The 16460-nt window shown below is 40.9% G+C and overlaps 1 protein-coding gene across 1 annotated transcript in view; it reads right to left on the bottom strand.

Annotated features, from left to right (window-relative positions):
• CRPPA (CDP-L-ribitol pyrophosphorylase A) overlaps window positions 1-13466 on the bottom strand; it is a 53643-nt gene extending 40177 nt beyond the window's left edge. The window contains exons 1-2 of the mRNA XM_083376748.1: window positions 13114-13466; window positions 4459-4738 (exon numbers count right to left, since the gene is read on the bottom strand). Of these exons, the coding sequence (XP_083232874.1) occupies window positions 4459-4738; window positions 13114-13322 (489 nt within the window). The 5' untranslated portion in view covers window positions 13323-13466. The remainder of the gene's footprint in view (window positions 1-4458; window positions 4739-13113) is intronic.
• Between the last annotated feature and the right edge of the window lie 2994 nt (window positions 13467-16460).

Raw genomic sequence — 16460 nt, 5'->3', positions numbered from 1 at the left:
ATTCTTCATCTATTCTTATTTACAAAATGATTCTTTAACTTGTCACAAGGATTATTAGTGTTTCTCTTTTAGTTTACATTGTTCTTCTTTTATTCTTTTTAGTCTGACCCATGAAATGCCTCTTTCATTTCTCCCTTCTGCTTTTAACCCGGCCCCCTCCCCAGTGCAACTGAATAATGATTCCTCATGTAGAAGAAGGGATTTTACTAAATAATTTGGGATATTTAGAATTTTCTGAATATGCTACAGATTAAGTAAAAATCAATACGACTAATTGTAATAACTGCATCTACATGGAGTAGTGGGGTGCCCTAGGGCTCTGTTCTGGGTCCAGTGTTCTTCAACATCTTTATAAATCATTTGGACGAGGGGATAGATGGGAAACTCATCAAATTTGCAGATGACATTAAGCTGGCAGGAATAGCCAACACTCCAGAAGACAGTCTTAAGATACAGGAGGATATGGACAAACTTGAACATTGGGCACTTTCTAACAAGAAAAACCAAATCCACTGGTATAGTATAGTAGCAACTGTGAGAGGGATCTTGAAGTCCTAGTGGACAGTCACTTAAAAATGAGCCAGCAGTGTGCTGCAGCTGCCCAAAAAGCCAATACAGTGCTAGGCTGCAGTAACAGAGGGATAGAATCAATATCACGTGAAGGATTAATACCACTTACAATGCCTTCGTAAGGCCACATTTGGAATATTGCATCCAGTTTTGGTCACCACGATGTAAAAAAGATGTTGAGACTCCAGAAAGAGTACAAAGAAGACCAACAAAGATGATCAGGGAACTGGAGGCTAAAACATATAAGAAATGGTTTCTGGAATTAGGTATGTCTAGTCTAAAGAAGAGAAGGACGAGGGGTGACATGATAGCAGTGTTCCAATATCTCAGGGGCTACCACAAAGAAGAGGGAGTCAAGCTATTCTCCAAAGCACTTGAAGGCAGTACAAGAAGCAACGGATGGAAACACTAATCAAAGAAAGAAGCAATCTAGAACTAAGGAGAAATTTTCTGACAGAACAATTAATCAGTGGAACAAGCTGCCTCCAGAAGCTGTGAATGTTCCAATAATGGAAGTTTTTAAGAAGAGACTGGACAGCCATTTGCCTGAAATGGTATAGGGTTTCCTGCCTGAGCAGGGGGGTTGACTAGATGACCTCCAAGGACCCTTCCAACTTTATTTTTGTTGTTGTTGTTGTTGTTGTCTGTTTATGTTAACTATTTTTGACATCCGTAACGTTGTTGTTGTTGTTAGCTGCGAAGTCGTGTCCGACCCATCGTGACCCCATGGACAATGTTCCTCCAGGCCTTCCTGTCCTCTACCATCTTCTGGAGTCCATTTAAGCTCACACCTACTGCTTCAGTGACTCCATCCAGCCACCTCATTCTCTGTCGTCCCCTTCTTCTATTGCCCTCAATCTTTCCCAACATTAGGCTCTTCTCCAGTGAGTCCTTCCTTCTCATTAGGTGGCCAAAGTATTTGAGTTTCAACTTCAGGATCTGGTCTTCTAAAGAGCAGACAGGGTTGATCTGCTCTAGGACTCACCCGCAACAAGAGACTCTTAAGTTCTTCTTCACTTTCTGCCATTAGAGTGGTATCATCTGCATATCTTAGGTTGTTAATATTTCTCCCGGCAATCTTAATTCCAACATTTGATTCATCTAGCCTTGCCTTTCTCATGATGTGCTCTGCATATAAGTTAAATAGGCAGGGCGACAGTATACAACCTTGCCAGACTCCTTTCCCAATTTTGAACCAATCAGTGGTTCTGTGTCCAGTTCTCACTGTTGCTTCTTGACCCGCATATAAGTTTCTCAAGAGACAAATAAGGTGGCCTGGTACTCCCATCTCTTTAAGAACTTGCCAGAGTTTGTTGTGATCCACACAATCAAAGGCTTTAGCATAGTCAATGAAGCAGAAGTAAATGTTTTTCTGGAACTCCCTAGATTTCTCCATGATCCGGCGTATGTTGGCAATTTGATCTCTAGTTCCTCTGCCACTTTGAAATCCTGCCTGTACTTCTGGTAGTTCTCGATCCACTTACTGCTGGAGTCTTAGCTTATAGGATTTTAAGCATAACTTTACTAGCATTAGAAATGAGTGCAATGGTGCGATAGTTTGAACATTCTTTGGCACTGCCTTTCTTTGGAATTGGAATGTAAACTGATCTTTTCAAATCCTGTGGCCACTGTTGAGTTTTCCAAATTTGCTGGCAAATTGAGTGTAGCACTTTTATTGCATCGTCTTTTAAGATTTTGAATAGCTCAGCTGGAATACTGTCACCTCCACTAGCTTTGTTGTTGCTCAGTTTTTCTAAGGCCCACTTCACTTCAAATTCCAGGATGTCTGGCTCGAGGTCAGTAACCACCTCATCGTGGTTATCAGGGACGTTAAGCTCATTCTTGTATAGTTCTTCTGTGTAATTTTGCCACCTCTTCTTAATCTCTTCTGCCTCTGTTAGGTCCCTGCCATTTTGGTCCTTTATCATGCCCATTTTTGCATGAAACGTTCCCTTCATCTCTCCAATTTCTTGAAGAGATCTCTGGTCCTCCCTATTCTATTGTTTTCTTCTATTTCTTTGCACTGTTCATTTAAGAAGGCATTCTTATCTCTTCTACCTATTCTCTGGAATTGTGCATTCAATTGGGCGTATCTTTCTTTTTCTTCCTTGCCTTTCGCTTCCCTACTTTCCTCAGATATTTGCAAAGCTTCCTCAGACAGCCATTTTGCTTTCTTGCATTTCTTTTTCTTTGGGATGGTTTTAGTTGCTACCTCTTGTACAACGTTGCGAACCTCTGTCCATAGTTCTTCAGGCACTCTGTCTATCAGATCTAATTCCTTAAATCTATTTGTCACCTCTACTGTATATTCAACAGGGATATGATTTAATTCATACCTGAGTGGCCTAGTGCTTTTCCCTACTTTCTTCCTAAACTTTGCAACAAGAAGCTCATGGTCTGAGCCACAGTCAGCTCCTGGTCTTGTTTTTACTGACTGTATAGACTTCTCCATCTTTGGCTGCAGAGCACATAGTCAATCTGATTTCAGTGTTGACCATCTGGTGATGTCCATGTGTAGAGCCGTCTCTTGGGCTGTTGGAAAAAAGTGTTTGCTATGACCATCGTATTCTCTTGACAAAATTCTATCAGCCTGTGCCCTGCTTCATTTTGTACTCCAAGGCCAAACTTGCCTGTTATTCTGGTTATCTTTTGGCTTCCTACTTTAGCATTCCAATCCCCTATGATGATAAGGACATCATTTTTTGGTGTTAGTTCTATAAGGTGCTGTAGGGCTTCATAGAACCGGTCAATTTCATCCTCTTCAGCACCGGTGGTTGGAGCATAGACTTGGACTACTGTGATATTGAATGGTTTGCTTTGGATTCGAACTGAGATCATTCTGTTATTTTGGGGATTGTATCCCAGTATTGCTTTTCCTACTCTTTTATTGACTATGAAGGCTACTCCATTTCTTATGAGGGATTCTTGCCTGCAGTAGTATACCTGATGGGCATCTGAATTAAATTCACCCATTCCTGTCCATTTTAGTTTGCTGATTCCTAAGATGTTGATGTTCAGTCTTGTCATCTCTTGTTTAACCACATCCAGCTTGCCTTGATTCATGGATCTTACATTCCAGGTTCCTATGGAGAAAAAATCTTTACAGCATCGGACTTTCCTTTCACCACCAGATACATCCACAGCTGAGCGTCCTTTCGGCTTTGGCCCAGTTGCTTCATTCTTTCTGGCGCTACTACTACTAGCCCTCTGCTCTTTCCCAGTAGCATATTGGACACCTTCCGACCTGAGGGGCTCATCTTCCAGTGTCATATCGTTTTGCCTTTTGGTACTGTCCATAGGGTTTTCATGGCAAAGATATTGGAGTGGGTTGCCATTTCCTTCTCCAGTGGATCACGTTTTGTCAGAACTCTCTGCTATTACCTGTCCGTCTTGGGTGGACCTGCACGGCATAGTTTATAGCTTTATTGAATTACGCAAGCCCCTTCGCCACGACAAGGCAGTAATCATGAAAGGGATCCGTGAGATACTTGTGATTCTTTGGCTAATAAACTAAAGAAATTCATAAAAGTAAGGCATTTATTACTTATTTACTGTATTTTTAGATGGCTAACATTCAAATGTTACAAGGCAAGCACAAGAGTTTTAATTTCCAATAATATCCCATTTCATATGATTTACTAAAAACTGCAATTAAAATCCATTCATTTTTAAAAGCAATGTGCCAATTTTGTCCTGGGACTCTTATCCATTCAAGAAAAACAAATTACAAATTATTGCGGGTGCATACTTTTACCCTATTTTTTTAATCTTAGTCAATAATTCTTAGTTATGCATATTAATGGAGAACATAAAGTTGTTAAAGAGTAAACTATACATTGGTATTAGTGCAACATTACAAATATTTGTGATTTTATTATACTTACTTACCCCATGCTCTATGGCAGCCATAACCACTTTAAAAAGAATATCCTCTTCAATAAATGGTCGGACAGCATCATGGATTACTATTATTTCTGGTTTGTGGAGCGGAGCACAGAATGTGTTGCCTTTTACAAATATTTTCAATCCATTGAAAATAGATCTATGACGGGTTAGTCCTCCTTCTACTACTGTTGTCCGCTCATGGCCATATTTTCTAATAATAGATTTCATTATTTCAATATTTTCTGAAGAGACCACAACAACAACATCAGTAATCCAGTTGATTCTGTAAGACATTAAAGAAAATAATATAATGTCTAAAACTTCCTGAGACTTAATGTTTAAACTTTCTTCTAATTGAAAATATATTGTATAGCTTCCAAATTTTTGGCTATACATGTAGATGCATATAGGCTATTTTTCACCATAATACTTTATAAAGATGGAGCACAAATATTTACCATATAATATGATATACATTCAGTGAGTGTGAAATTGCCGCCTTAATAAGACTGTGACTAGAATAGAAAAACCTCTTATGACTAACTTATGTTTTATTAATTTTCATGGGTATATAATCTTGGTTTCCCACAGTTCACAATTATGATTCAGGATTCACCTTAAGAGTTTTCCATGTGGTTGTTAGCAACTGCAATTCTCAGAAATTGCAAGGCAAAGATAAAGTTTAAATTTAAAGCCTATAGTGATTAAGATTTTGGATTAGAAATGTGGAGACTCAGGTACCATTCAAACCTGTGCCTTACTAGTTAACTAGGTAACTTTAGATATCACACTTTCTAATTCAGGGGTCCCCAACTTGTGGGGCACGGCACAGTAGTGGGCCGTGGGCTGCTAGCCACTAGTGCCAAGGCTGCGGGGCATGAAAACAGAATGCCGTGCAAAAATGGGACACTGCCACACAGCAGGGTGCAAAAATGGGACACTGTGCCACCACACTGCGTGAAAACGGGCCAACGCCACGTCTCAGGGTGTGAAAATGGGATGCCACCATGCCTCGGTGTGCGAAAACAGACCAACACCATGCGTTGGGGTGCAGAAACAGGAGGCTGTGCACAAGAATGGGGCAAGGCTAGTGAGTATCATGCAAGTGTTAGCCCCGCTCTGTTTGCATCACACGCATGCTCACGGCCCTGTGTTCAATAATAGCAGAAAGATTAAAGAAATTTTTGATTGAATTTATACATATAGATTAAAATGGATTTTTACCTAAGCGACAAATATAAATTAACTTAGGATTTATTTTAGATGTTTTGGAATGCTATGAAATGCATCCAGGGAAGCAGATGGCGCTAATATTCCTAGATGCACAAAAGGCTTTTGATAATATAAATTGGAAATTTATGATTCAACAACTAAACAAGATGGATTTTGGAGAAAATGTTATAAATATAATTAAAACAATTTATCACAGACAAATAGTTAAAGTAATTGCAAATGGAGACTTTACAGAAAACTTTAATTTTAAAAAAGGCACAAGACAAGAATGTCCATTATCCCCAATATTATTTATATTAACACTGGAAGTACTGAATAGAAATATTAGGCAAGACTCAGAAATTAAAGGACCGGAGATAAAAGATGAAAAATATACAGGTGAAACTCAAAAAATTAGAATATCGTGCAAAAGTTCATTTATTTCACTAATACAACTTAAAAGGGGAAACTAATATATGAGATAGACTCGTTACATGCAAAGCAAGATAGTTCAAGCCATGATTTGTCATAATTGTGGTGATTATGGCGTACAGCTCATGAAAACCCCAAATCCACAATCTCAGAAAATTAGAATATTACATGCAATCAATAAAACAAGGAGTGTACATAGAACAATATCAGACCTCTGAAAAGTATAAGCATGCATATGTACTCAGTACTTGGTTTGGGCCCCTTTTGCAGCAATTACTGCCTCAATGCGGCGTGGTATGGAAGCTATCAGCCTGTGGCACTGCTGAGGTGTTATGGAAGACCAGGATGCTTCAATAGCAGCCTTCAGCTCTTCTGCATTGTTCGGTCTCATGTCTCTCATCTTTCTCTTGGCAATGCCCCATTGATTCTCTATGGGGGTCAGGTCAGGCGAGTTTGCTGGCCAATCAAGCCCAGTAATCCCATGGTCATTGAACCAGCTTTTGGTGCTTTTGGCAGTGTGGGCAGGTGCCAAGTCCTGCTGGAAAATGAAGTCAGCATCCCCATAAAGCTCGTCTGCGGAAGGAAGCATGAACTGCTCCAAAATCTCCTGGTAGATGGCTGCGTTGACCCTGGACTTAATGAAGCACAATGGACCAACACCAGCAGATGACATGGCTCCCCAAATCAACACAGACTGTGGAAACTTCACACTGGACTTCAAGCATCTTGCAGTGTGTGCCTCTCCATTCTTCCTCCAGACTCTGGGTCCTTGGTTTCCAAATGAGATGCAAAAGTTGCTCTCATCACAAAAGAGGACTTTGGACACTGAGCAACAGACCAGATCTGTTTTTCTTTAGCCCAGGTAAGATGCTTCTGACGTTGTTTGTTGTTCAGGAGCGGCTTGACAAGAGGAATACGACATTTGAAGTCCATGTCCAGGATCTGTCTGTGTGTGGTGGCTCTTGATGCACTGACTCCAGCCTCAGTCCACTCCTTGTGAAAGTCCCCAACACTTTTGAAAGGCCTTTTCCTGACAATTCTCTGTCATCCCTGCTGCTTGTGCACCTTTTTCTTCCACATTTTTCCCTTCCACATAACTTTCTATTAATGTGCTTTGATACAGCACTTTGAGAACATCCAACTTCTTTTGCAATTACCTTTTGAGGCTTTCCCTCCTTATGGAGGGTGTCAATGATGGTTTTCTGCACAACTGTCAGGTCAGCAGTCTTCCCCATGATTGTGATTCCTACTGAACCAGACTGAGAGACCATTTAAAGGTTCAGGAACCCTTTGCAGGTATTATGGCTTAATTAGCTGATTAGAGTGGGACACTTCGAGCCTAGAATATTGCACCTTTTCACAATATTCTAATTTTCTGAGATTGTGGATTTGGGGTTTTCATGAGCTGTAAGCCATAATCATCACAATTATGACAAATCATGGCTTGAACTATATTGCTTTGCGTGTAATGAGTCTATCTCATATATTAGTTTCCCCTTTTAAGTTGCATTACTGAAATAAATGAACTTTTGCACGATATTCTAATTTTTCAAGTTTCACCTGTACACTACAAGCATTTGCAGATGACTTGGTCTTTGTATTAGAAGAGCCGCTTGAGACAAGCCTCAAGCTTATGAAAAAGATAGAAGTATTTCGAGAAGTGACAGGACTGAAAATAAATAGACAAAAGACTAAAGTAATAACTAAAAACCTTACAGATAAACAAAAAAATCAATTGTCAGAAAAAACAGACCTTCAAATAGTTAAGAAAATCAAATACTTGGGGACATATTTAACAGCATGGTGCAAAAATAAAAGACAACTAAATAAAATTATTTTAAAAAATAAAATTAGACTGGGGAAAATGGAAAAAAAATCTACAACTTTCAATGCTAGGGAGAATAGCAATGGTGAAGATGAATATTTTACCAAAGCCACTCTTTTTATTTCAAACAATACCTATAAAACTGGGGAATTTTTTTTTGATGAACTGATTTTGACATTTATTTGGCAAGGAAAAAAAGCTAGAATTAGATTGAAAATGCTACAAGAAGTGAAAGAAAATGGAGGATTTGGCCTGCCAGATTGGGCTTTATATTATCAAGCATCTGAATTAACTTGGTTAAAAGAATGGATAACTCCTAGAGATAAAAGATTACTATACATAGAGGGGCATGACCTACAATTTGGATGGCATGCCCTCTTATGGTATGGGAAGAATAAAATACATAGATACTTTCAAAACCACTACATAAGAAACACACTTCTTCTAGAATGGGAAAAAGTAAAAGCGAAAATCTTCATGGATGGCTTTCAACAATGGAAGTGTTTGTTCACTCAAACTTAATTAACTATCAGAAAATTGTGACCTATAAAGACATTTTGAATACTGAAGGGAAACTAAAACCCAGACAAGAACTGAAAGAACAGGGCACTGATCTATCATAGTGGCCACAGTTGCAAATTCAAACGAGATATGAAAAAGATGTTAAAATATCTGGATTTTATAAAGAAAAGATAGAATTTGACCAGATACTATTGACATCAGATGAAAAATTTATTAAGAAACTGTATAAGTATATATTAAGTTTAAAGATGGAAGAACAAATTAAAGAAATAATGATAACATGGCAAAAAACTTTTAAACACTGGCAAAATCTTTGGGAAAGAAATCTAAAATAACAAAGACGGTGACTTACAAAGAAAATGTTCTACAGATGGCACTTAACACCTGTGACGTTAGCAAAATGTTAAAAAATATGTCTAGCAATTGTTCGAAATGTAGACAAAACCAGGCACATACTATCATCTTTGGTGAACATGACCTAAAGCCAAATGATTTTGGTTAAGAATACATATATGGTTAGAGAAAATGACTAAAAACACATAGATTTTAAGTCAGATTTATTTTTGTTAGGTATAATTGTAGGAAATTATGAGAAGGAATCTGTATATTTAATGTATTAACTGCAGCAAGAATTGTATTTGCTCATCATTGGAAAGATGAAGAATTACCAGCGGAGGAAGAGATAATTAAGAAAATTTTAGATTGTGCAGAAATTGACAGACTGACACTGAAAATGAAAGACAAGAAGATTCAGATTACTTTAGAACAGACATGTCAAACACAAGGCCCGGGGGATGGATCCGGCCCACGAAGTGGTTTCATGTGGCCCGCGAAGCCATCCTGGAAACAGTGGGGGAACAGCCCACGCTGCCTTGGCCCTGGCCCACGCACAGGCCAGCCAGGAGCCAATGTACAATTTATGGTGGCCATCTATGCTGAAACGCATTCAGTCTTAGCTCCACAAGGCCATCTGGAAACAGCAAAGGACCGGCCCCTGCCATGTCAGCCCCGCCCCCTGGGTGCACACTGGGGAGGTGTCACCCTTTGTGAGGAATGAAGAAATGCACCATTTCCTGGAAGTTGCCAGCAAATAGCCTTCGCCTACTTCACATATCTGGCTTGATGGGCTCCGGAGGAGGGGTTTGGCAGGCAGTGGGGCGCTCTCCTCACAGCACCGAGAGGCTGAGCCGGGCGGTGTGAATTGAAAATGAAGCACGATGCTGCCCAGCCCCCAGCCTGCCTGGTTTTGGCAGGCAGCAGGGGACTCTCCTCCCAGCGCTGAGAGGGTGAGCCAGGCAATGCTAATCCAAAAAGAAGCGCAATGCCACCCAGCCCCCAGCCTGCCCAATTTCGGCAGGCAGTGGGGCTCTCTCCTCAACACCAAGAGCTGAGCCGGGTGGCATGAATCTGATGAGAAGTGCAATGCTGCCTAGCCCCCAGCCTGCCCGGTTTCAGCAGGCAGCAAGGTGCAAAGTCGGCTCAGCTGGAGGCTGGGCAACATCACGCTTCTCTTCAGATTCACGCCGCCCGGCTCAGCCTCTCAGTGCTGTGCGGAAAGCACACCCCTGCCTGCTGAAACCGGGCAGGCTGGGTGGTGTCGCACTTCTCTTCAGATCTGTGCCGCCCAGCTCAGCCTCTTGGTGCTGTGAACAGAGCGCCCCACTGCCTGCCAAAACTGGACAGGCCGGGCAGTATGTGGCATCCCCCTTCGTTTTGGATTCACCGCCCGGCTCAGCCTCTTGGCACTGTGAGGAGAGCGCCCTGCTATCTACCGAAATCGGGCAGGTCAGGGGCCGGGCGGCATCGCACTTTTCAGATTCGTGCTGCCTGGCTCAGCCTCTTGGCACTGTAAGGAGAGCGCCTCGCTGCCTGCTGAAATCGGGCAGGCTGGGGGCTGGGCGGCATTGTGCAGGTAACGTTGACTCTCCCGCTGCTCATGGCGTCCCCTCCCCCAGAGCCCACCAAGCCAGATATGTGAACTAAGGAAGGGCCATGTGCTGCCACTTCCAGGCGATGGTGCATTTCTTCATTCCTACGAAGGGTGACACCTCCCCAGCTACATTCTTGCCTGTTTTTCTCCCTCCCTCATCTCAAATATTTTGCCACCATTCTGTTCTTAGGAAGGAAGGAAGGAGATGGAGAGTCTGAGGGAAGTCCTGCCTTAGTCCTGCCCTGCTGCCCTTTCACCATCCCCTTGCCCCCTCCTCCTGGCCTATCCTGGGGTTCCCCCATCCTATTGCTAAGGAAGCTTTGGATACAAAGCCGGGTCTCCTCCCATGGAGAGGGAGTGGGCCTCCCTCTGACTTTGCCCTCATACCCATCATGAGCAACCTGGCCAAGGAGAGCAAGCACAGCAGCAGCAGCCTTGAGGAGGTAAGTGCAGCTGGGCACCCCCTTGGGGAAGTGGGGCTGGGCTTGGTGCCGCGGGTGCTTGAGGGCCGGGCTGGGCGTTTGACCTCTGCTGCCTAGGGCTCCAGGCACTATCCAGCCCCCTCCACATGGCCTGAGAGGGCCAGTGATGCTCTTCCAGTGGACCATGCCTTGGCAATTGCCTTGGTCCCACCTCCTTCTGCCAGAGACCCTCATATCTGTCCCACTCCTACCCAGGCCCCCACACGTACCCTTGATGCAAACAATGTAGAACTGGCCATGCCCACCCTGTAGGCCACACCCACTCCAGCCACACCCAGCCAGCAGGCCCCGGCCTCCCTGGCCACACCCACCTGGCTCTCCGAGGGCAACCGCAATGCTGATACGGTCCTCAGTGAAATTGAGTTTTACACCCCTGCTTTAGAACATGGAATACATTTTATCAATGGCTAGAAAAATGAGGTAGAGAGAAAGAAATTTAAAATGTATTAGTAAACTAAACATTGGAACCCAGACAATATATTGCTGATAAAATATTAAGGATTTGTGACTATAAAAAATTAATAAAATATTGGGGGGAAAAGCAATCATGGGCGCTCCATCACTGGAGATTTTTAAGAAGATACTGGACAGTCACTTGTCTGAGATGGTATAGGTTCTCCTGCTTGAGCAAGGGGCTGGACAAGAAGACCTCCAAGGTCTCTTCCAGCTCTACTCTATTATATTCTAAACCTTAGACCTCAAAGAAGTCAAATCCTAACCCTACCTTTCCCTGAATAGTTGACCAATTTATCCTAAAATCCCCCAATAACAGGCTTCTACCATAAAATAATATCAATTAAAACTAATGATCGTGCCAAACTAAATCACTACTAATAGAGATTTTTAATGTAAAAGTTAACACAGCAGGCAATCCCCACATTATAAAATGAATATAAGACTACCACTAACCACAACACCTCATCCAAAACCTAGCCCCCTCATTAAATACAATCTTGGACCTCAAGAAAACCTACCTCAAGAAAACCTACCCAAGCTGAATTTTACACTAACTTCAAGTGTTTTACAGTAAAGGTTACCTTAGCGTTCTTACTTTAAAATTTACCTTGGCAAGGAATCATGAAGACTAAAAATAACTCAAGTGCCAACATAACACAAATGTAGGTCCACTACTACTGAAAAAGCTTATGCAAAAGCCAATCATTCATTAAATGTAAACACAGACCTTATGGGAACCCATCATAATTCAAACTGCACTATATAATATCAATATAATTTTTGTACTTTAAAGGCTATGTAAGCAAATCACCCTCCCATAAAATAAAGACTCAACACTATATGGTTATCTAAAAACTCATTCTAAAGCTAATTATTGAAACAAATGTAATCAGAGCTCAAGGAAATTTAACCTTAATTATACTAATAAAAAATAATTATCCTAAAAATTACCTGACAGTTACCCAACACAATAGATTTAACAACTCTAAAGTTATCCCTCACATCAAACTACACACCTCAAGTATCCTTACCATTAAACATATTATCTTAATGTCAACAGAAGTATACTCCAAGATTTTAAAAAGCCAATTAGTGCCATTTTGTAGACGTATGTGAATTGCTATCTGTGTGTTATTGGTAAAAATACAAATATATGCAGGTCACCTTTAAAAGACCATTCAGGGTCTAGAATACAACAGTGCATATGGTAAGGATCATACATCAATTCATGGGGATTGCTGGGAAATTCTGGGAGTTGAAGCCCAGACATCTTAAAGTTACCAAGTTTGAGAAACACTGATGTGGTTAATGCACCAAGCTAGAAACCAAAGACTCTGTGAGTTCTTAGGTGCAAACAGAACTGAATGACCTTAAGCTACTCACTCTCTCCCTGTCCTAGGAAGGAAGCAATACTGACTCGAAAGCACACAAACTCACAGAGACACAGAGGAAAATAAGAAATGCACTCAAACCATTCAGTGAACCTTATTACTCAGAAAGCACAACGACTCGCTTAAGGTATAGCTTGAGAAGTTCAGAGCTGCATTTATGAATTCCATCCTTAACCTTTCCCTTTGCCATGCTTCCCACTGTGTTAAGCAGCAGCCTCCCAAACCCTCCATGTGCTATCATGAGCTTTGCAAAGCCCGCTGTACACCGCTTCCCTTTGCGCGCATGCGTACAATGGAAGAACCCTTGGCCCATCATGCATCTTTTTCCCTCATAAGCACATGGGAATGTGGGTGCTGAAAGATACAGGTGTGTTGGGACGGAAGGATGCAGCAGCAGTATAGCTTTACCTTTCTATTGCTCGCACGGTATAGCTAATGAGCGGCCTCCCCAGCACGAGACAAAACTGCTTCGGAGTGCTGCCACCCAACCTTTCACCGCTTCCTCCGGCAGGTAGTACCGCTGCTACCGATACTGGCGGTGATCGCCGGCAAAGTCCGGTCTCCCCTGTTTCCTCTAAGTCACCGACTTTTCCGACTCCAGGCTCCGGCAGCTCCATTACGTGCCTGCCTCTCGGAACTGAATTGCAGCAGGCTGAGCTCAATTGCTTTGCCTTGAATTTGAAACCCAGCTTTTCTGTGATTCGCAAGAGTCCCCCGATTTAATTATCCCATATTCTCGTGGGACAATTGATTTTAGTCTCCATTTTTAATTCGTTTCTTTAAAGATTTGCTGCTCCTTTAAAGGACCTTTCGGAAGTGGAAGGGAAGAACGGGCGGAAGACGAAAAAAAGCTATTTTATCTACTGCGCACGCGTTGCGCATTCTTGTGAGATGGAAAGCAATTGATTGGAATAGCAAAAGCTCGCCGTCTCGCTACTTGATTCAGGCTGGGCCCGCTGTTTATCTGATTGGATTATGATGTACCTTTCAAATATTTTTATTCATGTATATTTGCTGTGTTGACTAGAAAAAGGTTTTTAGAAATAAAACAGTTTCAGAGAGATTCCAATTCTCGTCTTTTGCCAGAGAGTCTTATCTTAAATATTAACTGTTGTATTCTACTATGAAATACACGTTAAACTATGTTTTCTATAAATATAGACTATCGCAGATGCAGGTAATCTATACGGGTGGACACATGTTCAGTATTTATCTTCTGAGAATAGTTGATATCCCTTAAAGCTTAAAAATATTGACACTGACTTTAGAATATTGTGGGTTTTATGCTTATTTTTTTAATTAAAAACTCCTAAAAAATTAAAAATGTGCAATGCAGATTGGGCACCATGAAAGGTGCCCGTGATACCATGTTGCGTGTATAACACAGCTTGTCTAGACTCTGAACCGGTCTGTCTAATATTTGGAGCAAAACCTAGTAGGATATCAGATAAATCACTCTTCCCTAAGATGAACTTTAATATCATTTAATTAGGGCTGAAGGCTTTGTAAAATAAAACTTTTAATTATCTTCTAAGTGCATATGGTCAGGGGCTATTATGAGCCTTTGGAGGGAAGGAGTTCCAAAGAATGGGTTCACCATGAAGAAGGTGTGTTGTTTCATTTATGTTTCCTTAACTACAGATAAACTGATCTTTTAATAGGCTTTTTAAGATATTGTCACTGGATGGCACAATCAATTCAAAGGAGTCCAAACAAGTATACTCTCTTATTTAAAATGTATTTCTGTAACTATACAGTATGTTTCTCTGAGATTGGAGAACCTTTCACAGATTGAACCTAGAGTTACAGGTTTCTTTTTAAATGTCTAATGTTTGAAGGAACTGTAAAGTGGAATACTCCATTTGTCATTCAGCCTAGCCTGTTCTGCAATACTAATTTTGTAACGTGCCTGAGAGGTTTTTTTGAAGATTCTGTCAGACAGACAAATGCAGAATTCATCAGCTTTAGCAAACTGAGCATTTGGTGCAGAAACGTGCTACTGTATAGAGCACAGGTCTGCAACCCGCGGCTCCGGAGCCGCATGCGGCTCTTTCAGCCGTCTCCTGCGGCTCCCAGTCCTCTGCCATGTGCAGTCCAAAAAAAACAACAACAGTGGGACTAAAAAAGTTCAACCAATCAATTCAAATATGCAGGGTAGGTGCATATCTCGCCTTGGTTCCACTCTTCAGTCAACCCCTGTTCTGCGCATGCACGCATGTACGCATATGCACACACATTTTTTGCGGCTCCCAGTTTTTCCTTTTGTGAGGGAACCGGTTCCGAGTGGCTCTTTCACTGTTTCAGGTTGCTGAACCCTGGTATAGTTTTTCAATGCTGGTTCAGGATGTGGGCTGGAATAAGAGGCTTACATGACCAATATAATAAAAGCAGGATCAACCTAATGAAGTACATAATATTTTTGTTAGTTAAGATACTTCATACAGAATAACTGCATTATTTCACATTTGTTTTAGCATTGATGAAAGAATCAGGATGCAAGTATGCACTCAATTGTCTCCATTCATTGATAGGAGAGGTGATATATTTAATTATTCTCAATTGCTGCTTCTTCCTTTGATTCATTTTGGATACTTTCAAAGTTGAACTCATGGAGATGGGAACTAGTAAAATTTTAATTACTGCCCAAAATAAATTATGCCATTACACAAAAGCCTTGTTTTTTGTTTTGTTTTTTACTGTGGAAATCTGTTATTGTGCTTGAAAGTGACTGCAAGACCCTAGTTTCCAAAGTGTTGGCAAAGTGCCGTAATTATGGACAAAGGGATATACTGCTAGCAGATGCCCTTTGTCCATCTGATTGTAGGAAATGAGGTGCTCCTAGCCTAGGATTCTCCAAGGACAAGGACAAAATACTTTATTCTAATCAATTTATGTACATTGGCAGGTTTCTTATTTTCCACATGCCCACTCTCAAGCTTTGCAGTTTTGTTCCTCTGGAAAGACCATATTTATTTACATTGTTTACATAGATTGTAGAAATGGGGTAGAATTTTTATGTTTTATTCACTGTTTCCATTTATTATATTAGCATAGTTTTGCTGTTGTGACCAGGATAATTTTCTATAGATATTATGGCTCCTGTACAATAGACTTCTTTCTTGTATATTTAAAAACAAGAAAGTTCTACAAAATTAATGTAAATAAATGGAGTGGTCTAAACAACCATAACTTGTGGTATATTCAACAACAGATTTAATAACTTTTTTAAAAAGAGGCAACGGGAGAGAAAAGAACTTTGTGGCTAAGGCACTACACTAGAAACCAGGAAACAGAGAGTTCTAGTCCCAATTTAGGCATGAAAGCTGTCTGGATGACTTTGTCAGCCCATAAGGTCAGACTCAGTTAACAAGTCTGTTGGTGAATTTTTGTCAAAACTAATAAATCAGCATTTGGATCTTGCAGCTGCAGAAAAAATGCTCAGAAAAAAAAACTTGAAGAATTGAAAAAGAGAGAAAGATAACAAAGAAGATAAAAAGACGCATTTTTTAAAAAGTACTTCAGCGATAACCATGAACATGTCTTAGTGAATATAACTACATTATTTTTTGGAGACATTTTGAAAATATTTAGATGTTGAAGGAGACATATGTGGAAGAAGCCAGGTACATGTCTACTTTGTTGAACGTAATTTATTCTAGCGAATGAAAAAATATACTTTATGTACTAACCAAAAATTCAGTGGCATATGTCAAAATATATTGTTGTTAGCTGCGAAGTCGTGTCCGACCCATCAC

Source organism: Vipera ursinii, assembly GCF_947247035.1.
Source record: "Vipera ursinii genome assembly, chromosome: Z".
In the NCBI taxonomy this organism is placed as follows: domain Eukaryota; kingdom Metazoa; phylum Chordata; class Lepidosauria; order Squamata; family Viperidae; genus Vipera; species Vipera ursinii.
Note: the sequence above shows the minus strand (reverse complement) of the source record. Positions and strands in the feature narration are given on the sequence as shown.